The 24,660-nt window shown below is 38.8% G+C and overlaps 1 protein-coding gene across 2 annotated transcripts; it reads left to right on the top strand.

Moving 5' to 3' along the window:
* Window positions 1-22,060, top strand: LOC132279394 (rac-like GTP-binding protein 5). Of its 2 annotated transcripts, none has more exons than XM_059781352.1 (8): window positions 1-119; window positions 234-473; window positions 6,531-6,618; window positions 6,716-6,825; window positions 6,929-6,992; window positions 21,312-21,376; window positions 21,464-21,529; window positions 21,626-22,060. In XM_059781352.1, the coding sequence occupies exons 2-8, from the start codon at window positions 375-377 to the stop codon at window positions 21,722-21,724; spliced, it is 591 nt and encodes a 196-aa protein (XP_059637335.1). In that variant the 5' UTR covers window positions 1-119; window positions 234-374; the 3' UTR covers window positions 21,725-22,060. The 2 variants fall into 2 exon arrangements, with proteins under 2 accessions (XP_059637335.1, XP_059637336.1); XM_059781353.1 differs by having other exon boundaries at window positions 57-95.
* The last annotated feature ends 2,600 nt before the right edge of the window (window positions 22,061-24,660 follow it).

Here is a 24,660-nt window from a genome sequence, read left to right as displayed (position 1 = left end):
ATAAAGCAAGTGAAAAACAAATGACTGGTCTGATTCGGCAACGCTGGCAAAAGATTGGCGACGTCAACGGGCCCTTCAACCCCATTTCCTTCTTGGTGTGGTCATTACTCCCTCTCTAGGTTCTGTGACCCAGATTTTCTCTTTTTCTCTCATTCTGCGATTAGGATTACCATTAATCTGACGAGTATTGCTCTATTTTTTACTCCCTAAATTGACTTCAATTTCTTTGTTAGGGTTTTGGTTCGGCAAAAGGGGGTTTTGAGTTTTTTTTTTTTTGGATCGATCGATCATATGCACATCCCATGAATCATCATCATCAAGATCTGAAGAACAACAAGAAGAAGAAGACTCAAAAAAAGTAAATCTTGATCGAAATGAGCGCGTCGAGGTTCATAAAGTGCGTGACTGTCGGTGATGGAGCTGTGGGCAAAACCTGCATGCTGATTTCCTACACTAGCAACACATTCCCTTCGGTGAGAGTTCAACAACTTCGAATGAATCCATTAGCATTTCATTGAGTTTGATCATGTAGTAACTCTCTGCTTTTCAAATATGGTACTACTTAAAAGGAAATTTTCTTTTTTCTGATTTCTTTTGAATGTTCTTTATAATCTCTTTATTCTTCTTCTTCTGGTTTATAATAGTGTAAATGGTTTAAACAAATAAACTAGTTGTTTGTCATGCTAAATTTTTGAAGTTGTTCAGATACTTGTATGGTCTCATAGGTGAATCATGGCTGGTCAATAATATTATATCTTTTTATTGTTGGATAAATTATCAAAAAAGAGAATTTTTTTTTTGTGCAACTAGATTTTCCTATGTCGATTGGAATTAGATACTTCAATATTGGTTCAGTTCTTGGCCTAAAACCACTTCTGCTATTGGTCTTTCTCAAATAGTACTTTGAAATATTAAAAAGTTTTTTTTTTTGGTACGCAAGTAATAAATGCATTATTATGTGCACAACTTGGTGCAATTCATTTCCTTTGCGGGTATTACGATTGATTGAATAAATTTTTATTTATTTTTTATTTTTTTATTTTTATTTTATTTTATTTTTGTTATATGGAACGAATTTGTTTTCATATTTATTGAATTCCATTTATAACTAAACTCGCAACACACATATTGAAGATGTTCCAGATGTTAGGGTGCTTTTTAATTTGACGGTGTGGTGCTTTCGTATCCTTCATTCATTTTTTTTTTTTTTTTGTGTCTTGGTATTAGATACTTTTAAGCATTTGGAATAAAGATATATTTGTTACTGGTTCTTGAAGAGTCTTTCAATAGAAGATAGTATAATCAAACTAGCAATAAAGTAGAATAAGATGAAGAAGAGATGGAAGAGGAGGAGAGAAAAAAGAGAGAAAGATGGGGAAAGAGAGAAAGAATGAAATAATACTTCCGTCCTTCCACCACATTGTATTTTTATTAAGAAGTTTCATAAATTACACATAAGCCTCCAACATTATATAAGCAATAGCAAATAAGCGCCTGTCAACACTCCCCCCTTAAGTTGATGCAAAGATATATATCATGCGCAACTTGACTAACATATTTTACAAGCAAGTCTTGGTGTCTTGCTCAAACACTTAGTAAAAACATCAGTAACTTGATCAAGTGTGTTGACATATAGAGTTCAAATCAGCCCAAGACGAAGCTTTTCCTTGATGAAGTGCCGATCAACTTCGATGTGCTTTGTCCTGTTATGTTGAACTGGATTGTGGGCAATGCTAATAGCTACCTTGTTGTCACAATACAAATTCATTGACTCGCGAACATGATAACCCAATTCATTCAACATAGTTCGTAGCCATGACAACTCACAAATTCCATGTGCCATGGATCTGAGCTCCCTTCGACAAATGTGCAATATCCTGTAGTAGATCGTCGATTTGTCATAGACCCTGCCCAATCAGCATCTGTATAGGCTTTAACGCGCAAGTGGCCATGACGGCTAAACAATATCCCCTTACCAGGTGAACCCTCGAGGTAGTGAAGAACATGATGAGTTGCCTCGAGATGAGGTGTCCGTGGATTATGCATAAACTGACAAATCACACTAACAGCGTAGGCAATATCCGGACGTGTGAGAGATAGGTAAATCAGTCTCCCAACCAATCCCTGAAATCTTCCCACATCATCTAATGGGTCGCCGCCATCCACATCATTAAGCCTATGGTTTTGCTCAATGGGAATATCAATAGGTTTAGCTCCAAGCGTACCGGTTTCAGCCAACAAATTTAACACATACTTCCGTTGAGAAATGAATACCCCTTTCTTGGATCTGCACACCTCGATGCCAAGAAAATATCTCAATGGTCCTACGTCTTTAACCTCAAACTCTGTCCCCAAGAATGTCTTCATTCGATGAAAATCTTTTGGATCATTTCCAGTGATAACAATATCAGCAACATATACAATAAGGACAGTAGTGCGGTCTTGGTGCTTCTTGATAAAGAGAGTATGATCTACCAGACTCTGTGTGTACCCCACTCTCTTCATAGCAGTGCTGAACCTCTCAAACCAAGCACGCGGTGACTGCTTTAACCTATTCAAGGCTTTATTCAGCTTGCACACTAAATTCTGATCATTGGCAAGCTTAAACCCTGGTTGCATAGTCATATATACCTCTTCCTCCAAGTCACCACAAAGGAAAACATTCTTTACATCCAGCTCATGTAAGGCCAAGACAAATTAGTTGCCAAAGAAAGAAGGACACGTATAGAGTTTATCTTGGCAACTGGAGCAAATGTTTGCTGATAATTAATCCCATAGGTCTGAGTGAAGCCCTTTGCAACTAATCAGGTCTTATATCTCTTAATTGTTCCATCTGCATGATACTTTATTGTGTAGACCCATTTGCAGCCTACTTGTTTCTTACCCCTAGGCAATGAAACAATATCCTAAGTACCATTCTTCTCAAGAGCCTTCATTTCCTCGAGCATGGCTTCCTTCCATGGAGTTTGATTTAGAGCATCTGAAATATTGGAAGGAACAGAAATAGATGAGATAGAGGAAGTGAAAGCACGATATGTTGGAGATAAGGCATCATAGGATACAATTTGAGATATAGGATGTTTTGTACAACTACGAACACCCTTACGAAAGGCAATAGGGACATCAAGATCAACATGAATGCTATTGGGAAAAGAATTAGGAGTATTGAGGGATTAACTTGATCGAGGGAGACTTCTTGGTCCTGGGGTGAGTCAATGACTTGTTTTGCCCTCCTAGTATAGACAATTGGTTGCTTTCCTGCTGCAAATCATTAGTGTTAGGAGAAGTAGACACAGGCACCTCGGTGAGAAGATCCCCCTGAATGGGAACACGCAATAGAAGAGACATTCCCTCTGAGTAGAAGACGGATTCTCTACATGAATAGTAGTCTCCCCTTGTAGAGAATCCCGAGCACGGGAAAAAAATGGAACAAACTCGAAGAATGTTACATCCATGGAGATGAACCGATGACGAGTGATAGGGTTATAACACCGATACCCCTTCTGAGTGGCAGAGTATCCAAGAAAGACACAATGGATTGCTTTAGGGTCCATTTTGTCCTTGCGATGATTAATGTGAACATAACAAACACAACCAAACACTTTCGGAGGGGCAGTAAACAAGGCAGTGCCATGGTGTAGACAAAGAAGGGTGATTTATAGCCAAGAACCCTAGAAGGCATGCGATTGATAAGGTATGCAGCCCTTAAGGCTGCATCAACGCAATAACTTTTAGGCACTCCCATCCCAATTAGAAGAGAACGGGTCACCTCCATAATATGACGATGTTTTCTTTCAGCTTCACCGTTCTGTTGTGGTGTATCAACACATGAGGTTTGATGGATAATCCCGTTATCAGCAAAAAAGGAGGCAAGACTACCATACATAAACTCTCCTCCATTATCAGATTGAAGGATTTTGAGGGGACAGCCAAACTGAGTACATGTCATCTTGTGAAAGGTTTTAAAGATGGAATGAACTTTATCTTTGGTTTTCATAAGATAAAGCCAAGTATAATGACTAAAGTCATCAACAAACATAACAAAGTAGTGAAAACCAAGTAAAGAAGTAGTGGATTCAGGACCCCACTCATCAGAATGAAGAAGCTACAAAGGAGTTGTACTTTTATTAATACTAGTAGGATAAGAAGCACGACATTGTTTGGCAAGAACACATGTTTCACAATTTAATTCAAAAGATTCAACAGAAGCAAATGGGGAAGTATATGCTTCAAAAAAGGAATAGGTAAATGACCGAGTCTATTATGCCATCACATCAACAGATCTTTATTGACATTACTATTCCTAATACTAGATTGATTTGCAACATAATAAGAAGTTGGTCTTTCGTCTAGCAAATACAATTCAAGCCTTTTGTAATGTGACTGATAAAAAGGAGATTATTGGTAAACTTTGGGACATAATTAGGAGAGGTAGAAATAGTGCCCTTCCCCGCAATAGAGGAGAAGGTGCCATCAACCACTCTAACCTTATCCCTACCCGAACATAAAGTGTACAAAGAGAAATCAGATGCCATACCAGTCACGTGATTAGTGGCTTCTGAATCAATGATCTAGGGTGTCCCACCAGATAATGTGGACACATGGTGTGCTAAATGAGAGGCACTGAGCAAAGTTAGAGGTGGATATGGAAGCATTTTGAGCTATCAACTTCAACCCCGGACAAGGAGCTCGGTGACCCTGAGAAGGCATGACTAATAGAAGCAGTCTCTTGCGTTACAGTATGTGCCGTAGATAACCCCCTAAATGGACCAGGGCCTAGGCCTAGCATTCACATGAACAGGAGCTAGAGTAAGGCGACCGTGTAGATTCCAGCATGTTTCCTTGGTGTGGCGCGTATGCCCACAGTGATCACACCTTAACTTGCTCTTATCATCCTGCTTCCCTCGTTTTGGAGGATTGGATTTGTTCCATTGTTGTGTTGCAAGAGCAGACTTTTCAGACAATGGTACTTCTGGTTTAGGCTTAGTGTATACAGGTGCAGACATAGCCTTCATTCTACTGTCCTCAGCCTGGATATATGAAAACACATCTCTAACAGACGTAGGGGCTGGATACTTGCCTAGCACTTGTACCTTGGCATGCTTGTATTTTGGATGCAGACCACCCAAGAACTCATAGATTCGATTCCTTTCTACCATAGCCCGAAATGCTTTAATATCAGCTACACACACGGTTATGTAGTTTTGGTAATGATCTAACTCTTCCCATTTACCACGAGTGTGGTAATATGTAGCAAGAGTTTGATCTTCTTGCTTGAATCTTGAAATCTCTTGTTGGAGCTCATACAGTTTTGCAAAATTACAAACAGAGGAATTCGTCTCTTCCACAACCTTCTATAGCTCTTTAGTTGTTTTCACAAACAGAAACCCCTTGCTGATTTGTGGTTGCATTGATTGCAACAACCACGTCTTAACTAATGCATTATGTGCACTCCACTCTTTGAATTCAGGATCACTCTTGGAGGGATATGTGACAGTCCCTTCGATATGGTCGATCATCCTCTGACCAGTGATGTGCATACGAGTAGATTGAGCCCACTTTATATAGTTTGTCTCATCTAGCCCAATAGTTGTAATACAAAGGCTTGGACGGTGATCACTACTACTTCCCAATACTGGAGTCAGACTAGGAGAAGACCCAGCTTCTTTTGAAGTCAGCTTTGAGCTAGACATTTTATCAAATAGTTTCTGGGTATACACTCCTCAGAAATAAAACAACAAAATATGTAGAGAACCACCTCTCTAACACATAAACAACTGCAACTAGAGAGATTACCGTCTTCTGAGATGCATAAAAAAGCGACCACATAGTCACCACACAAACCCTAGAAAGCAACAAAAGGGACCATACCAAAATCGTGATTGAGGAAGGAAAAGCCGCTATTGTAGAACCACGTGAACGGGAAAAAAAAACCACCGATCATGTGGATGTGATTAATAGTACTTCCTTGCAAACAAATCCCATCTTGGAATCTCTTCAAAACCCTTCACACCCACTAGGGTTTATACAGATAGTTCAAAGTTGACACACTGGCACTTCTATGTTTGGCTAGCGCCACAATTTGGGAAACCTGGAGTTTTTCTAGATTAAGACATTGTTATTGCCTGTTTGGTTTTGCTTCTTAAAAAGGGTTCTCATTTTAGAGGAAAAAAATAAAGTAAATAAAATTAGTAAATTCGGTTAGTTGTGTTTTGTTGGAAACATAGTTAAAAAAAATAAGAATAAATAAATTAGAGATAACACTTACTCTGATCTCTTAAAATTGTTTTTTTCTTTTCAGAAACTGTTCTTAAAGAATAGAAACAAACATTATCATTGTTTGTTGAGATTCTTTATTCTTTATGAAAATTTTGTTACCAAATGTCATTCACAAATTGTTGTGCTATAAGCCATTGAATTTCTATCAACATTGTTGGTTCTTGATAAATGTAATCGGGAAGAAAAAATGTTAGACTTCTCGGTTCTTATCTGTTCTTGTTTATTGTTCTGACCATTGTAATGGGAAACAGGATTATGTGCCGACTGTTTTCGACAATTTCAGTGCAAATGTGGTTGTGGATGGGAGCACCATCAACCTAGGGCTATGGGATACTGCTGGTAACGCTTTAGCCTTCTGTTTTTGAAACTGATATTCCTATATGTCTTGACACTTCCTTGTTTAGGGTCTAACTTTATTGACACCATGCAACAATAGGTCAGGAGGACTACAATAGATTAAGACCTCTAAGCTATCGTGGAGCAGATGTCTTTCTTCTTGCTTTTTCTCTCATTAGCAAGGCCAGTTATGAAAACGTTGCAAAGAAGGTTAGGACCCTTGAATACTGTCCTATATTCTTGGGCAATACCTTTTGTTACTCTCTCTTATGGTGGGGGTGACATCTTGTTTGTTCTTATACTTCAATTTCAGTGGATACCTGAATTGAGACATTATGCACCTGGTGTTCCAATAATTCTTGTTGGAACAAAGCTTGGTAAGAACTTCTTATCCCACCAAGATTATCTGGTCTTGTTTTGGCAATTCTATTTATCAGCTTACAAGTGAGTCTTAGTAGACATTTCGAAAGGATTTATGTTTTATAGTGCCATGTCAATTGGATAGTTTATAATTGTGCTGACCTTAGTAGATATCTGACATGGTTCTCTAGTTGAAGTTTAACTTCGTTTTCAATTAGTAGTTGAAGGATACATAGCCGTTTTTATGTAAATCCTAACACGATTTGCTATTTAGCCTACAAGTTGATGAGAAAGTCTCTTTTTGGCTTGTTAGCTATAGTTAATGAGCTTGTTATTATGGTATATGATCTCAAGAAGATTTTTAGGTTAAAAGTAATTCATGACTATATAACCATAAATAAAGCTATGATTTAACAAACCCCCCCCCCCCCCCCCCCCCAAAACACCCACACACCCCCCACCCACACACACCGAGAGAGAGAGAGAAAGTTATGATTTACTTAGCCCTCTACACATCTTTTGCTGCCAAGTGTCCAATATGATCATTAGTAAGTAGAAGCTTCCAGGATGTGAAGGTGACCTCATAAATATTAGTTCCAGTTACCGCATTCTAATTGTAAGTGTGAGTTGTGCGCTTGACTATAATTATATCATTTAAATTAGAAAGTTTAATAAAGTGCAATGTTATTATTATTTTAAATCTTCATTAAAGTTGACATTCTGAACAGTTGTTTCTATATAATGTCTAAGGTCCATATCTTAACATGCTTTTTTATTCATCAGCCCCTGACTATGGGTATGAAGGGGTGACTGCGTGATTGTAGTCCAAGTCTCAGAGGCTTAATAGTACACTAAAAATCCCAAACTAGGCATAGAAAAGAGAATTGGTATTCCGAATGGCTTTGTGCATCATCTTATACTCAGTTAATTAATCACCTTAGACTTGCGGACTAAATTGTCTTTGAACTGTAGACTAATTAGGAAATTTGATAGAGTTTTAATTAGAAACTATCTTGGACTCGGGATTAGGCTGGTTAGTATCCTAAGGGCTTTGTGCATCATCTTATACTCTTACATTGAACAACAAAGACTGCTTTGGGGTTCACCATTGTGATACATTAACATATACTCAACTACTATTATTATTATTTTAATTTTTCGTAACTACGCAACTTTATTTTGATAAGTAATATTTCATTAAAAAGGCCCTCGAAAGGGGAGCGCTCCCAAGAGAATACCCAAAAGAGCCGAAAGAGGCCAACTATAATTTCAAACTATCAACAAAATCCACAAATTCCCCCATAGATTTACAATTCCGCCCATTGACCAAAAATAAGAGAACTCAATATATTGCATTTGAGAGACCAAGTAACTACTCCACTGTTACTAATTGTCTGTATTCCTTGGCTAGTTTTGGGGCTTCATATTCACCCTTTTCAGTTTTATGAATGGTATTTGATTATTTGACCTTTTTTTTTTTCCTTCTTTTTTCTGGTGGGCAAGTAATAAATAATAATTTGTATAGATTGGAAAAATATGAATAAGCTAAGGGAGGCATATGCCCCTTAATACAAGCTTGAAATCCATAACAAAAATAGCTAAACCCAAACAAGGCTTGCCAGAGCAAGAACAGCTAAACAATCAAACAAGAAAAATCTGAAAACAAAATACTAGAAATATAGGATCAAAATCCTCTTTGGCGCAACAGTATATCTGTCCCAGCCGGTGAGAATAGTTTGGGATATACGTTACGGAAATGTTGGGACATTGGCCTTGCGCATCCCAACTTTCTTCTTACCGACATCCCAACATTTTTCTAACGTGAATCCCAACATTTTCGTAACGTGTATCTCAAATTATCCTCACTTGCTGGGACATATCTACTGTTGCCCCACAGAGGATTTTTATCCAAAAATATATGCAGAGAAGGCAAAATCAACAGGGGTCTGAACAGCAGAGAAGAAAACTTAATCGAATCATATGTGCCAGTCAGCTCTTCAAATCCTATTCTGTCTAATTAGATGTCACTGAAACAAAGTGATTCTGTTCTGTCTCTCTTTCAATTCTCAGAATAGAGTTCTCCTGTCTCACCTAATATGGTGTCCTTATGTCCCCAGATATAGTTTCATCTAATGGTCAGCTATTAGGCAAAGACTTGGAACCCAAGACAAGCTTTTTAAGTTATGGTACAACTTCTTCTATTATTTATTTATTTTTGAATCACATGGAGGTACATGACCACCTGTTCTTCAGATGTTCCTTTCCTATCAGACACTGGACAACTTTGCTCCAAAAATGTGGCTAACAAATTATCACATCCACTTCAACTGTTGGAATGAGCATTCTTTCAAAGGCAAATCTCTTGAGGCTGCCACCCTTGAGCTTTGCTTGTTCTCCTCAGAAATCCTATCTTTTTGTTACCAGAAAAATCCAAACTAAAGAATTTGTGTCTCACTTGATCATTAGTCGCTGAGAGATTAGAAATATATCTTCACTTGACAGAAAGAAAACGGGCTTTCATTCGATCTTGACCCTTGTAGAGCGAAAGGAAGGCTAGACTGGATCTGCACACACCCCTGATAATATCCATAAATGACTTGTGTTTGGTAAGAGGCTAAGAGCTGAACATTACCATATGCAAATAATCCGAGTTTGTAAGTTCCTCAGCTTGGAGGGTGGAATATGTTAGCATGGTGCAAATTCCCTCCTTTTGTGGATGTTATTGTACTATCATGTTTTTGGGGAAAGAAGGTGGGGTGCTAGTGTTGGTAATTCCAAATCTAATGTATTATAAGCTGTTATTTGTACTTGTCACTTTGACCTAGGGTATTGGTGCTGACATGACAGCATGGACACGGGTGTGACATGACTCTTTGTCTTAACTGGTGAAGAAGATGAAGAGAAGGCGCCAAAAAAATGGATTACTAACCTTTTCTTGTTATTCAACCGACAGTGATGTTGAAATGGTTAATCAGAATTCATCTGTTGTGACTATGTCTGTGAAGTCATGAAAAGTTGTTGGAATCACATTAAGGACGTCTTTTTGCTGATGGAGACATTAGATCTCATCGTTGGCTGATGGCCCGTAATGAAAGTTTAAGAGCTGTACATGTTCTTTGTATTTTAAATGATATATATTTTACTTATCAAAAAAAAAAAAAAAATTATATAAATTATAATTTGAGCTCATCTTCACATAATTACAAAATTCTCTCATGAAGATAGTTATTTTTTTTTGGAAATTCATGAAAATAGTTACTCTTATTCAAAATTTTGTGTATGTTTTTTTCATTTGTACCCCTCGTCTTAATTTACTTTTAACACTTTGTCACACTTGTTTCAAGAAATCTTCACCACTTTAGCCATGTCCACTTATTCCAAATTTTAGGAATTAGAAGGATTTGATGCTTAGACAAGTACCTGTATCTGACAGTTGTACTGAGTCCAAATAACATAGGTTATACGGCTTACTTTTTTTTCTTTTTTTTTTTTATTTCTTTCTCCATGATTAAAGGGCTAACCCAGAGCACGAGGCTTCCACCATTTCGGGGTTTGGGGAGGGTCAAATGTACGCAGTCTTGCTTCGTAAGGAGATGCTGTTTCCGGATTCGAACCCATGACCAGTGGAGCAACCTTACCGTTGCTTCTAGGCTCATATTTTTCTCTATGATTGCTAAAGCATAAATGGGGGCAGTTATGCAAAGATTGATCCAAGGTCTGAATTGTTCAGTAAACAAAGGAGATCAAGAGTGTCAAGAATGAGATTTTATTTTACAGAATAAAAGCTTTATGAAGATCAAGTCTAATGGCACATGTTGAAGGGCCTTGATCTGTGTGATTATTACTCTTAAATACCTCCTCAGCTATGAGAATGTTGTCACTAATGCTACCATGAATAAAAGTAGATTGCGGCTTCGAAAATGAGAGAAGGAAGAACTTCTTTAATTTTGGTGGCTAAGATCTTGAATGTGCACTGTAAATGGTGTTGGATCAACAGCTCCACTTCTCTTCTTGTTTTACCTTATGCTGGCAACCTTCTCCGCTTCATAACTAGATGGGTGTTGTTTAGATTGACTAATGTCTTACAAATTTGACTTTGTAAGTTCTTCAGCTTGGAGAGAGTGGAATCTGTTAGCACTTATCAAAAAAAAAGAAAAAAGAAAAAAAAAAAGAGAGTGGAATCTGTTAGTATGGTGCAAACTCCCTCCTTTTGTGGATGCTATTGTCAAGTTTCTTTGGGGAAGAGATAGGAGTGCTAATCTTGGTTTCCAAAGTCTAGGGAGGTATGAGATATGCTACCTAGACTTGACACCTTGACCTGGGAACCAATGTCGATACAACGCAATATAGACACGGGAGCGACACAGCTTTTCATCAGTGGAGGAGGAGGAAGAGGAAAAGGAAGAAAGGGTTTAAAAAAATAAAAGGAATACAACCTTTTCTTATGATTTTGCTTCGATTGAGCTTGTGAGGATGTTGAAATGGTTAATTGGAATTCTCCTGCGATTATGTCTGCGAGAGTCACGAAAATTCACTGGAATCACGTCGAGGACCTAACGGTGCTGGTTGAGACATTACAGTTTCATTGTTCGCTGACAGCACAAAATGCTAGGAAGCAGAGGCACTTCTACGGTGTCGCGCTGGTATCGGACACGTGTTGGATATGGCTCGAAGTGTCCTAACATTTAAATATTTTATTTCTTGGTTGGACATGGTTGGGACACGACAAGGACACGTTTTGGACACTTTCAAGACATGACGGGATGGTTCTGTAATTTTTCTTAGAAGAATAAGATTCAATGCAATTTACTTATAAAAAAAAAAAAAAAAAAAAAAAAAAAAAAAAAAAAAAAAAAAAAAGATTCAATACAATTTAAAAGATTTATGGATTAATTAGAACTTAAGTAAACAAAAATAACAAACATCTAGCTCTAAGCTTCAAATTCATGATTTCATTCATGATTATATGGGTAAAGTGAGGAAAAATATCTATTTATATATAATAATAATATGTTATATTATTATTTTTTGACATATTCATGCCATATATGTGCCCTATTTTTATTTATTTTTGTTTGGATTTTTCGTATTGCTGTGTCAGTGTCGTGTCATATTTGTGTCCTGTGTCAGTATCCATGCTTCCTAGACAAAATGAAAGATAAAGAAAGCCTAGACGATTTTTTTGTTTTAAAGCATAAATAGGGTTGCCAACGGGCGGGTTAGAGTGGGTTCTCCTAAACCTTACCCCATCCTGTTTACAAGTGCTTTGTCCCAACCCCCCCACCCCCAAAATGGGGATAATTTTATACTGTTAGTCCCATCCCTGCATAACAAATTAAGCTCGCAACCTATCCTGGCCTGTTTCACCACCATGGTCACAATCACGAAACTCCTGTTTGCAAACTGATGGTATTTCTTTGTTTCCATTCCAATTGTGAACTGACCCATTGCCTTTTGATCTGTGTATGTATATACATGTAGGGTGGGACGGGCCGGGAAAGGGCACTCGCACACCTGACCCCTCCCGTACACCGAATCGGGTTTAAGTGATTTTACCTAAACCCACACTTTTCCCATTTATTGGCTTAGACTTTTTATTTTTTATTTTTTTGTGGGGGTGGGGGGCATTGGGTTGGATCAAATTGCCACCCCTGGATAAACCATGAGAATGTTGATTGGCTGCAACATCAGTGTAATGAGGAGACGTAATAGGCTCCATGGTGGTAGTAGTTGTAGCTGTGGGTAAATGGTAGGTTCCACTGCTTCCTTACCTTTCTGTGATACTATGCCTCATTTTTGGGATGATTTAGATGGTTCATCGGATTGAATATACAGAGGGTTTTGAGTTCTTAGGTTTCAATATAACAGGACTTATCAACAAAAAAAAAAAAGGTTTCAATATAACAGGGGGCCATCACACTGTTTTAAGGCATGTCTGATTTTTTTGCAGTAGGTGCATAGCTTTGGAGCCCATAGATACTTGAGATTAACTTCAACAAACTCTGTAACATCAAGGTATCCACCGACCTAGGGAACTTCCTAGTGGAGTCAATTTCAACACATACATGGTAAAGGTAGTTACTTTTTAGGACTCAGTTATGCAGTGTGCATATAGAGGCAATTGCTACATAACTCAGACCTTTGGATGTCCATAATGTTAAAGGGAGATTGAAAATTTTAGAACAAATAGGGACCTTTTCAATGGCTTCTTTAATTAAGTTAATATTGGTTTCTTTTTTGTTCAATAACATCATAAGAACCTGCAAACAACCAAGGGCTTCCTTCAAGAACTGTTCAGACTTCAGTCAAAGCATGAAAAGGTAAATTTGTCCTATGAAGAAGCCATTTCATTTGGGAGGACATATACAAGACCAGGTTGGTTTCATATTTTTGAAGCAATGAATATTATAAGTGGGAAAATTTTCTATCCATGAAGTACCACACTAGGGTGTGGTTTCATTTAGATAAGTTCTGTAACACATTTACTAAATACTTTTGCGTTGACACTTCTGGGGCATGATTTTGAATCTGTTGTTCTGAAAATCTGGATCAATGAACTCAAGGTTCATTTTGTTAATGTGGTCATCCGCAGTAACAGAACTCCATTTTGTTTGAGTAGCTGTTTGTCCATCCTCAGTTGAATTGAGATTCCAGGTGTTGTTCTCTTGTTTGAAGGCAGAGACTCATATAGCTGACGATTGGACATCACGCCTCCCCCCTTGAGAAAGGGGGAAAAGTTGAGGTATCAGTTAAGGAAAACTTCTAAGATGCAGGCACTTGAGAAGTATGCAACACACTAGTAGCAAACCCACCCCATGTGTTACTGAGAAAAGCAGATTTAGAATCGTTATCCCATTCCTCAAGGAAAGAAGAGTTCTCTATGAATGTTCTGAATTGGTTTTCAAGCTCCAAAGCAGCTTCGGGGATGAATCGCTCTCTTAAGCCATTTGAGCCCATGAAAGGGGAGGTTGAGCAGAATGTTTAGGGTTATGAACAACCAACTTGTGGGAGTCATCTTCAGGTTTGACGACTAGATTAGCAATGTGGAGAGCAACTGAATCAGCAGCAGTGTCTGCAACTAGCTGAGGAGGGTTGGAGGATGTGGTAAGAGTCCATAATGAAGAAAAAGGAAAAAGGGGAGCAATTAAATTCAAACAATAGGAAAGAATGAGCATAAAGATGAAGAAATTGAAAGGGGGCGAGAAAACAGCTGTGAAGGAGCTGTCATTGAAGGAGTGAAACAGTAGAAGATTTCTGGCGAAGATTAGGGTCCTCATGGAAAGAAGAGTTCTCTTTGAATATTCTGAATTGGTTTTCAAGCTTTAAAGCAGTTTCGGGGATGAATCACTCTCTTTAGCCATTTGAGCCCGTGAAAGCTTGAGCAGAATGTTAAGGGTTATAAGCAACCAATGCGTAGGAGTCATCTTCAGGTTTGACGACTAGATTAGCAATGTGGAGAGCAACTGAATCAGCAACATTCTCTGCAGCTAGCTGAGGGGTTGGAGGATGTGGTATAATTCATAATGGAAAAAGAGGAAAAAGGGGCACAAGCAATTAAATTGAAATAATAGGAAAGAAAGAGCATAAAGATGAAGAAATTGAAAGAGAGCATGAAAACAGCTGCGAAAGGAGCTGTTATTGAAGGAATGAAACAGTAGAAGGCTTCTGGTGAAGATTAGGATTCCGTTGGAGGTGGATCTGCCGGGAGGGTAGAGAGAGAGGTTCTCATTTCTCTCATTTCTCTCATTTTTTTTTTTCCTGTGTAAATGTTAATGCGTCATCGTCATCGTCATCGTCATCGGGGTGTACGCCCTTAGAATTCCAAGCATATTGCAACTCCATTCATTTTTGTCATGCTAATGTGATTGGGTGCTGTATTTGTACTATGCAACTTCTGTCTATAATTCATTTTGGACTTTGGAGGCAGCAGTAACTAGGTATTTATACTTCTCTGCCATGTTCAAAAGTAGGATTCAGTCGATGCTTTCAGAATATATATTTGAGAAAAAATGATTAATGATCCATATCTTCTCAGATGATGTTGGCAATTGTAGTTGCTAGTTACTGACTGAAGTGTCATACAAGGAAGTTACCGAGTGACCTAATGTATCATTACTGTGAAAGTTTACATGAGAGAGAGTGAGCAGATAGAGGCGCAGCCCCCTTCTTATTTCATACAACCCTAAATGTAAAGGGGTATATATACAATACAAGAAAGGCCTATTTACATAGTGGCCACAAACCCTATATCTAATTACAATCTGCCCCAACATAAATATATATTTACATATTGATGTTCTAACACTCCCCCTCAAGCTGGAGAATATATATATCATATAATCCCGGCTTGGACCAAATCACCTTTAACCGATTATGATCAAGAGCCTTAGTAAACATATTAGCTAATTGATCTTCAGACTTCACAAATGGCGTATAAATGTTCCCACTCAATATTTTCTCTCAAGTGAAGTGACAATCAACTTCAATATGCTTAGTTCTTTCATGAAATACCGGATTGGATGCAATGTGAATAGCTGCTTGGTTATCACAAAACAATAGAATAGGAGTCTTGACTATCAACCCAAGTTCCTCAAGAAAATGTTGTATCCACGTTAACTCATTAGAGGTATGGGCCATCGCTCTGTACTCTGCCTCAGCGCTAGATCGTGCTACAACTGTTTGCTTTTTACTTTTCCATGTAACAAGATTTCCACCAACAAATGTACAATAGCCTGTAGTAGATCTCCTATCTGAGGGAGAACCAGCCCAGCCAGCATCTGTGAAACCTTCCACCCTAAGATGTCCATTTGGTTTATATAACAACCTAAAACCTGGAGCTTGCTTGAGGTATCGGATAATCCGAAGAACTGCAATCTAATGTGGCATCCTAGGAGATCCCATAAACTGACTTGCAACACTAACTGTATATGAGATATCCGGTCGAGTGATGGGGAGATAAATTAATTTCCCAATAAGACGTCGATATCTGCCAGGATCATCAAATAGATCACCCTTATCTGACAGGAGTTTTGTATTTGGATCCATAGGAGCATCAACTGGACGACTACCCAACATACCTGTTTCTTCTAATAAATCCAACACATATTTTCTTTGAGATAAACTTATACCTTTCTTGGATCTAGCAACTTCAATACCCAAGAAATATCTGAGTTGACCCAAGTCTTTAGTGTGGAACCGATTTTGGAGAAACAACTTCAACTTAACAATACTTGCAGAATCATCACCTGTGATCACAATATCATCTACATATACCATAAGGAAGATGAAACCAGCTTTAGTGTGCTGGTAAAACACCGAATGGTCTGTCTGACATCTTTTAAGACCAAATGCTATTGCTGCCTCAGAGAACTTTCCAAATCAAGCCCTTGGAGATTGTTTCAATCCATACAGGGCCTTCCTAAGGCGACAAACGGCATGACGATACTCCCCCTGAGCAACAAACCCAGGTGGTTGCTCCATATAAACTTCTTCAACTAAGTCGCCATGTAAGAAGGCATTTTTTACATCTAATTGGAATAACGGCCAGTTACGATTGGCAGCAATGGAAATAAGGACCCGTATAGAAGAAATAACAGGGGAAAAAGTCTCATCATAATCAACACCATAAGTCTGGGTGTACCCTTTTGCAACAAGACGAGCCTTCAACCGCTCAATAGACCCATCATGAAGGTATTTCACAGTGTAGACCCACTTACAACCAACCGGGTTGGAACCAGGAGGTAAGGGAACAAGATCCCGTGTCCCATTACAATGAAGAGTGTGCATTTCATCAACCATCGCTTGTCGCCAACCAGGATGAGAAAAAGTATCCTGCAAAGTCTTAGGAACAAGTGTAGCAGACAGTTTAGATAAAAAACAAGAGAAAGAGGGTGAAACATGATTATAAGAGACAAAATTAGAAATAGGATGTGCAGTAACACAAGATCGAGTACCTTTGCGTAAGGTAATAGGAAGATCATCAGTAGCAACAGGAGCCTCAATAGAAGTAGACAACTGGGGGGCTGCTAATTGTGGTCGTCAACTATACACTTGAAGTGGCACTTGACATGGCTATGGTGGGTCACAGGCTGAATGTGACACAACAAGGTCTGACGAATGTGACACAACAGGCAATGGAAACAACTCCTCAGTATCTAAAGACAAACCACTTGAAGTGAAATAAGGAGTGTCCACAAAAAAGGTAACGTCCATGCACACAAGCACTACGAGTGTTAGGATCCCAGCCTTTATAACCCTTTTGAGTCCGTGAGTACCCAAGAAAGACACACTTAATGGCACGAGAAGACAATTTATCAGTGCCAGGACGTAATATGTGAGCAAAGCGCACACACCCAAAAACACGAGGAGTAAAAGCAAATAACGGTCGAGTAGGAAAAACAAAATATGAAGATAGGCGATTAGCAATACGAGGAGGAAAAGACACTCTATGGTGCTTACCTAATTGACACGACTCACAGTTTAAAGAAGACACCGACTTAAGAAAAGGTAAGGCAGACTTTAAGTATTTCAAGGAGGGATGACCTAGCTGATAATGCCATTGGTGTACAGAAACCTGTGAATGCAGTGCCACCTCAGTCGTAGATGACTGACAATCCAAGTAATAGAGGCCATTTTTTTGATGGCCGCCACCAATTGTCTTCTTCGTTTTGAGGTCCTGAAAGATACAAAAGGAAGGATAAAAGGTCACAGAACAATTGAGTGCTTGAGTGTCATTTGACTCGCAGATTGTGGAACCAATTGAACAAAAGATAATGAAAGGGAAGTAGTAAGTTTAACACTGCCCTGACCAATAATGGGACAAGTCCTGCCATCGGCTAAAGTAACAAAAGAAGGAGAATTAAACTTGTGAAAATAAGAAAATAGAGATGTATTACCCGTTATATGGGTAGATGCCCCAGAGTCAAGAACCCAAGAGGAAGAGGAAGACTGGAAATCCGAACAACAAGCAACATTACCTGTTTGGGCAAAGTTGGCGACACTGTCAAGAGATGTGGGTTGTATCGAATTGACTAAGGCATTGAACTCGGCTCGGGATATTCTGACACGAATAGTCGCTGACATTTTTTAGTTTTAATTTTTTTTTTAGCAACACCAAAGTCAGAAGGAGAAAAGAGAAAAAAAAAAGAGAATAAATTCAAAATAAAAATAAAAATTGGTTTACCAGATCTGTAAATGGGTCGGATCTACTGAATCGGGTTGAGCTTGAACCGGATCTTTGCAAAACCGGTTTTAGTGAAAACCGGATCGGGATAGCATAACCAGGTTTGGGATAACTTCAAGCCTGCAGCCAAACACCACCCCTCTTCTTCACAATTAGCGCCGATGACGCCAGGAGCAAATCTACAACTCTGCAGGTAACGGCGAGGACTACAAATCTACTGTCGACCACAAATCAGTCATGCATTGCGATCTAGAAAGAAGAATAGATGGTAGGTCGCGATCGTGACTCGGCTGACGATGACACACTCACGGCGGCAAGAACACAACCACCTAACAATCACAACACACAAAAAAAAAAAGAAGGAAAAAAGTGAGTCCTTCGCAACAGCGAACACAGAGATTGTTGCGAAGAATTTGGGCTAAAGCAGCGTACAGAGATCCGGCAGAGAGAACAAGTCACTGGCGATGGCAAGGCAGATGGTCAACAGAACAGATCGCCGGGAAACCTTGTTGAGGAAGGAACGCGTAGTGGCGAGTCAGATCTACTCGCAGGAGCGTTTGACGCATACAGAGAGGCCGTCAGCAGTGGAAGGACGGCCGGTGAAGTCAGCCGGCTTTAACAGTTTTGACCCAAGCGGGTCTGTACAGCCGACGCAAGAAGGTGCTCGGCTTCGGATGATGCAGCTCGCGGCAGAACAGAGAGACCTTAACTGAAGTGAGAAATCAACAGAGAAGAAAAACGGATAACCCGCTCTGATACCATTTGAAAGTTTACATGAGAGAGAGTGAGCAGATAGAGGCGCAACCCACTTCTTATTTCATACAACCCTAAATATAAAGGGGTATATATACAATACAAGAAAGGCCTATTTACATAGTGGCACAAACCCTATATCTAATTACAATCTGCCCCAACATAAATATATATTTACATATAAATGTTCTAACTATTACTAAGGCCATGTTTGGGAAGTGTTGTGTAGTGTTGTGTAATGCTCTAGCCTAGAACAGAACAAGTGTTTTGTAGTGGTGTTCTGAAATGAGAATAAAACATGTTTGGCAAAGTGAAAGTGTAACCAAAATCACTAAAAATAATAAAAAAAAAAGGTTGGGTTGTTTGGTAAATAATGTTTTCATCATTTTCTTTTTTATAACTTTATTAAATAGAAAGTTAAAATTAATTATTGTATAATTTTATGGAGAAAAATCACATAACCCCCCTGTACTAACGTTTTCGTCCAAAATACCCCCACTAAAATTAAACACCCTCCTAAACAATAAACCGTCATCACATTGCCCCATTTCCGTTCAAATCCATTAAGTTTGTATGAAATGACTAATATACCCCTATAATAAAATATAAAATTTAAATACCTTATATAAATATATATATATATATAAATTTAAATACCTTATATAAAGATCTCTTGTTTTAAATACCTTTCTCTCTCTCCAAATACACATATAAAGCCACTATATTGATGACACGCTGACACCTTATCAATCTTCCTCTATTACCAATTTGCTGGATAAGCCCAAGCAAAGTTAAACAAAAATCATATATATATATATACATATACAAATTATATATAGTGAATGTATGGAACTCTGTTACAGATGAACCACTGCGCTGAGAGAGAAAATCAAAGTCTTCAATAGTCAATGATTAAATTAAGGTTTATTTCATGATTATCTCAATTAGCGTATATGGAAAATATCAGTTTTTCTTGCAACCATGGCCGTCATTAAAATTGGTGGAAACAGAGCGACGAGGTGGAGTGATTGGTGCCGGAATCGACTGTAAATCAATCTCCGACCAAATTCCGGCATACATCATCTCCCTTTCTAATCTCAGAATTTTTTACCTTTTTTGGAAACCAATTAACAATCGCATGGAGGCACACCCTTCGCAAAATTGAAGGAATGAACGATACAATATATATATATATATATATATATACACTCACACCAAGATAGCAAAGAAGCGTCGTCACAAATGAAGCACAACATACACTCTGCAATCGCCTACCAAATTGCAAACGACAGATGAGAAACACGCCGATTTGAAGAGAGACGATGAATAGAGAGCTGGCCGGAGTTTCCTAAACGTCGATTTGAAGCGTCGTCACAAATGAAGCACGAATCGCCTCTGCAATCGCCTACCGAATTGGCCATGACAGATGAGAACAAACCCTAGTTTTTGTTCCATCTTTCCTTTTATACTTGTTCTGCCATGGGCCAATGTGTTCTCACCGCTACAGTATCCATTGTATCCCAAAAATTGTTGGAACAAACTAGAACATGTTTTTTTTGTTTCAACTTTGGGTCTTGAAAGCTGAAGTGTACTGGTACTATTGGGAACAATACAATGCGGGCCAAACATATTGTAGGCTGAAAATGGTTACTGTAGCACTGTAGGGAACAACAAAGTACACATACACTACACAAACCAAACAGGGCCTAAAGTATAATCAGGGGCAGTTTTTAATTCGTTTATTTACCATCAGGAGCTAAAGGAAGTAGGCTTCTACTCCTCACATGATAGAAGTTAATATTAAACATCTATTTTATCACTTAACTGGCCCTTCATTCTAAAAGGAATGGAGTAATGGTGGGTTTGTCTTTCATATCCCACCAGGGGCCTTCATTTAGTAAAAACATTGCCACTTAGGAAACAAAAATCAGATTCTTGGATCACCAGAATTTGCTATAATTTTGTAATCTTAAAGTTGCATTATTCTTTGGTTCTGAAGTAAATTTGTTGTGCTCTTCTTCCTTCTCGGACTTTTTTAGCTCACACTTCCTCCTGGTTGTGCCCTTCTGTCATTTTCTTTTATTTCAGCCTTGCAACCAACCATATATCCCCGGAACCCATAAACTCTCCTTGAAGTTGTTTTTGAGTGTGTATACTTGACAAACAGACAAGACTTGGAACATATCTTAAAAGCATTCTCTAGTTTGCGTTTGCGCACCTAATCAAGATTGATTTTGTGGATACTATTTCCTGAAACTAGTGCTATGTATATGATCTGTTGATTGGTTCTTAACTGAAATGTCTGTCTCAGGATTTGTCTTTCAATAACATCAGCTGAAGTATAACTTTTATTTCCACTAAAGTCAGTGCTATGTTTTTATGAACCTCCCCCCAACTGCAGATCTTAGGGATGATAAGCAGTTTTTCGTAGACCACCCTGGTGCAGTGCCGATCACTACGGCTCAGGTAAAAGTTACCTTTTATTTTATTTATTGAGAAGGTTTAATCCCAATCTATTGAATTCATTAACTTGGTTATTTGTTTCACTTGAAGGGAGAGGAGCTGAGAAAACTGATCGGTGCTCCTGCCTACATAGAATGTAGTTCAAAAACGCAGCAGGTACGTCCTTCATGGACTACATCCCCACTTTTATGGGGAAAATTGGTTCATTTTTTTGTTATTGATGGAATTTGTTTCGTGTCCTTGTAATCTCAGAATGTTAAAGCAGTGTTTGATGCTGCCATTAAAGTAGTGCTCCAACCGCCCAAGCAAAAGAAGAAGAAAAAAGGACAAAAGGTCTGCTCTATTTTATGATCGAGGAAAGAATTTGATCAGTTGAAAATAGAAGATAACCTATCAGCCTCTCTCATGCAGCCTGTGACATTCCAAGTCGTCATCTTTTAAGGACGCATCAAGGTTTTGGTATATAGTTCACTGACTTAACTAGGGATTCTGTCGGTGGCATTTAGCGGTTTGTTTCTTACAGTACTGGATTTAATGATCTGTAATTGTGGATTAGCATTCTTTGATAATGTTTGCAACTCTATTCTTTCCTTGTTTTTGCTGTGTGAATTTATCTCATATATTATGAGAGTGTTTCTTCCCATGAACATATTAGCATTTCGTAATACCATATGTTGTGCCTCATAAGACTTGTAGGTATATTGTGTTGACATTCCCCAATTAGTGTAGGTAATATTATGCCTGTGAAAGATTAAGGTTGTTAGTACTTAAACGTTTTGATTGCTTACATAATTCTGTTTGTTATTAGTCTCTTAAAAGAGGTTTTTGTAGAGTGTTGTAGTGTGTTCGAAGTAATAGTGTTGAAACTCAAAAATAGTAGGGTTGAAGTATCTAATCAAGCTTTAAAAATGGTGTTAAATCACAAAATAATGGTGTTGGGCGCACTACAACACACTACAATAGCTGTGGATGCTGATACTCTGTCAAGAGTTCCAAGTGGGCCAAGCAAAACTGGCGATGCGGGATGAACAGGAAGACATTTTCTCTCTCTCGCGCGCACACAATTGACCTACATTCTTGGTTGATCGTCTCTGAAAAATAATGAAAGTTGCAAGCTTCGCGTATCAAAAATTGCAATGTCCAGGCCTACCAATCGCTATAGGCCAGTGGCCTATGAAGTACGGACATGCCCAGAAGGGGTGTTGTGCGTGCCAGAGGCTTGGACACGTGTCGAACACGTTTAATTTTTTATTGTTTTTTTTTCAAGGTCGGACACATCAAAGGATACACCAGACATGCTTGTTCAGTATTTTTTGGGATAATTTTACTGACACCCTCAGTAGTTTAGCCAAATATCAGTTTAAAACATCTTTCGAAAATAACTATCACTCACATTACAAACGTTTGCTCCGTTTTTTATTCACACCCCAAAAGTTAGTTGACAGGTGTGTCAGACCAGTTTTTACATGTAAAAAGACATTCTTACCCTTTGACTTTGGTTTGACCTATTTAATTATTTTTTTATGATTGAAATGACATATTTACCCTTATAATGTTAGACTTTTATACCCCTCACATGTTTTACTTTTCTCTAACCTTGATGGTCTACGGAAGCATATTCCTGTGTTTTGCATATGAAGAAAACCACTCGTGCTTGTTCTTGTGCTTGTCGACCTAAGCTCATTCCGATCAGACCTAAGCTCGTGCTTGTCGCCAGTGAGAGAGCTTGATGTTGGTTGACAATGAAGCAAGAACTGGGTTGCTGCAACTCTGCAACTTCCGGTGAATAAAACAGAGGGCTTTGGCGATGGAGAGTTTCAGATTCTAGTGACAAGTTGAGGAACCAATCCTCTGATGGGTGTTGGGTTAGGATTAGGTGGTGAAGTGCTCGCCGGAGTTGATTTAAATGAAATAGTGTACATAGAATGTTTGGTTTTCCAGTTTCCACCATACTTCTAACAAAAAAACTTCTTTTCTTCTCAATAGTCCCTATGGACTCTCTCTGTCTCTCTCCACAAAGAAACCCAACAACAGAGGTCTTTTGTGACGACAGAAGTTTGATATACCATATCACTCTCAATTCCTCCTCAATCGCCCTTATCATCAACCCCGTACCCAACCTCTCAATCGTCACCCGAGGATACGACCATGGATCACGATCTTGATCCGACCCACAACGAACGGCTGTCACAAACGGCCTGAGACAGCAACGATTCCGGTCACGACGCTCCTCGAACCCAGTTCCACGACCACAGCCCGATCTTGATTCGACCCACAGCGAACGGCGGGCGCGACGGTTCGAGCTCTGCAACGCCGCCTTTGTGGTGGTGGTGACTTGTGAACGTTGTTGTGGAGCATCACGAAATCATGGAGGGCCACCGCCGTTTTGAGTTCGCCACGTTGTGATGGTCATCGACTATCTCTCATGTTCTCTGTTATATATACATGTACATATATATATTTACCCATATATATATATATACCTCTGTGTGTGCAAATATATGTGTGATGTATATGATGGGTGTGTCTGTAATCCAAACTGTTTGTTCATGGATATATACATAGCAGCAAAGCAAACAGACATTAAAAATTCCAAACGAAGCTCTGTTTTGAAGCTCGTCGGTCTTTGGTTTGATGGAGCGTTGGACACTCGTTGGTTCCCCTGTTTTTTTTCCCTCTGCCGAATCAATCTCGGTTGCCGGACCAGTGCACCCACCTTCGCCGGCGATCTGTACAATCAATCAAGTTCTGCATCTCCAAATTTGTCGTCGTAGTTTCTGATTGCCGGAACAGTTCTTGCTAAACTGTAAGTTCAGTCTCCTCGGTTCAGTCCGTGCTCACTAACTCAGTTCGCGTCTCGCCGAGCACGATAGTTCTTGCTCTTGCCGTTCCGTGTTCGCCGTTCAGATCCTTGTCAAAACAACTCTCTATTCCTAATCGTCGTTCAGATCCGCTCATATATATATATATATATAAATATATAATTATATATAATTTGTAATTTTATAAATGTGATTAAAAAATTAGGGACAAACATGTCTTTTCACACGTTTTTAACGGAGGCAGTAACGGAAAAACGAAATTTTTTTGTGAAAAGAGAAAGGGAGAATGAAGGTGTGCGTGTGTACAAAGAACAAGATCTTCTGTGGTGTTGGGCTTTACTGACAGATGATGAAGAGAGAAGTGAACGACTTGGGGAGAGAGAAATGGGATAAGAGAGATTGTTACATTATCATCTTTGTGTTCAAAAAATAAATAAATTAAAAAGTACATGTGTTTGGTTATAA

This window comes from Cornus florida, unplaced genomic scaffold (assembly GCF_030987335.1).
Source record: "Cornus florida cultivar Cherokee Brave unplaced genomic scaffold, ASM3098733v1 CherokeeBrave_3.0.0_Hap2_Chr10, whole genome shotgun sequence".
In the NCBI taxonomy this organism is placed as follows: domain Eukaryota; kingdom Viridiplantae; phylum Streptophyta; class Magnoliopsida; order Cornales; family Cornaceae; genus Cornus; species Cornus florida.
Note: the sequence above shows the minus strand (reverse complement) of the source record. Positions and strands in the feature narration are given on the sequence as shown.

Coding starts and splice junctions, on each gene's coding strand:
- LOC132279394 (XM_059781352.1), top strand. CDS start 375: ATGAGCGCGTCGAGGTTCATAAAGTGCGTGACTGTCGGTGATGGAGCT. Junction 21,377..21,463: donor TGCCGATCACTACGGCTCAG/GTAAAAGTTACC, acceptor TTTCACTTGAAG/GGAGAGGAGCTGAGAAAACT. Junction 21,530..21,625: donor GTAGTTCAAAAACGCAGCAG/GTACGTCCTTCA, acceptor TTGTAATCTCAG/AATGTTAAAGCAGTGTTTGA.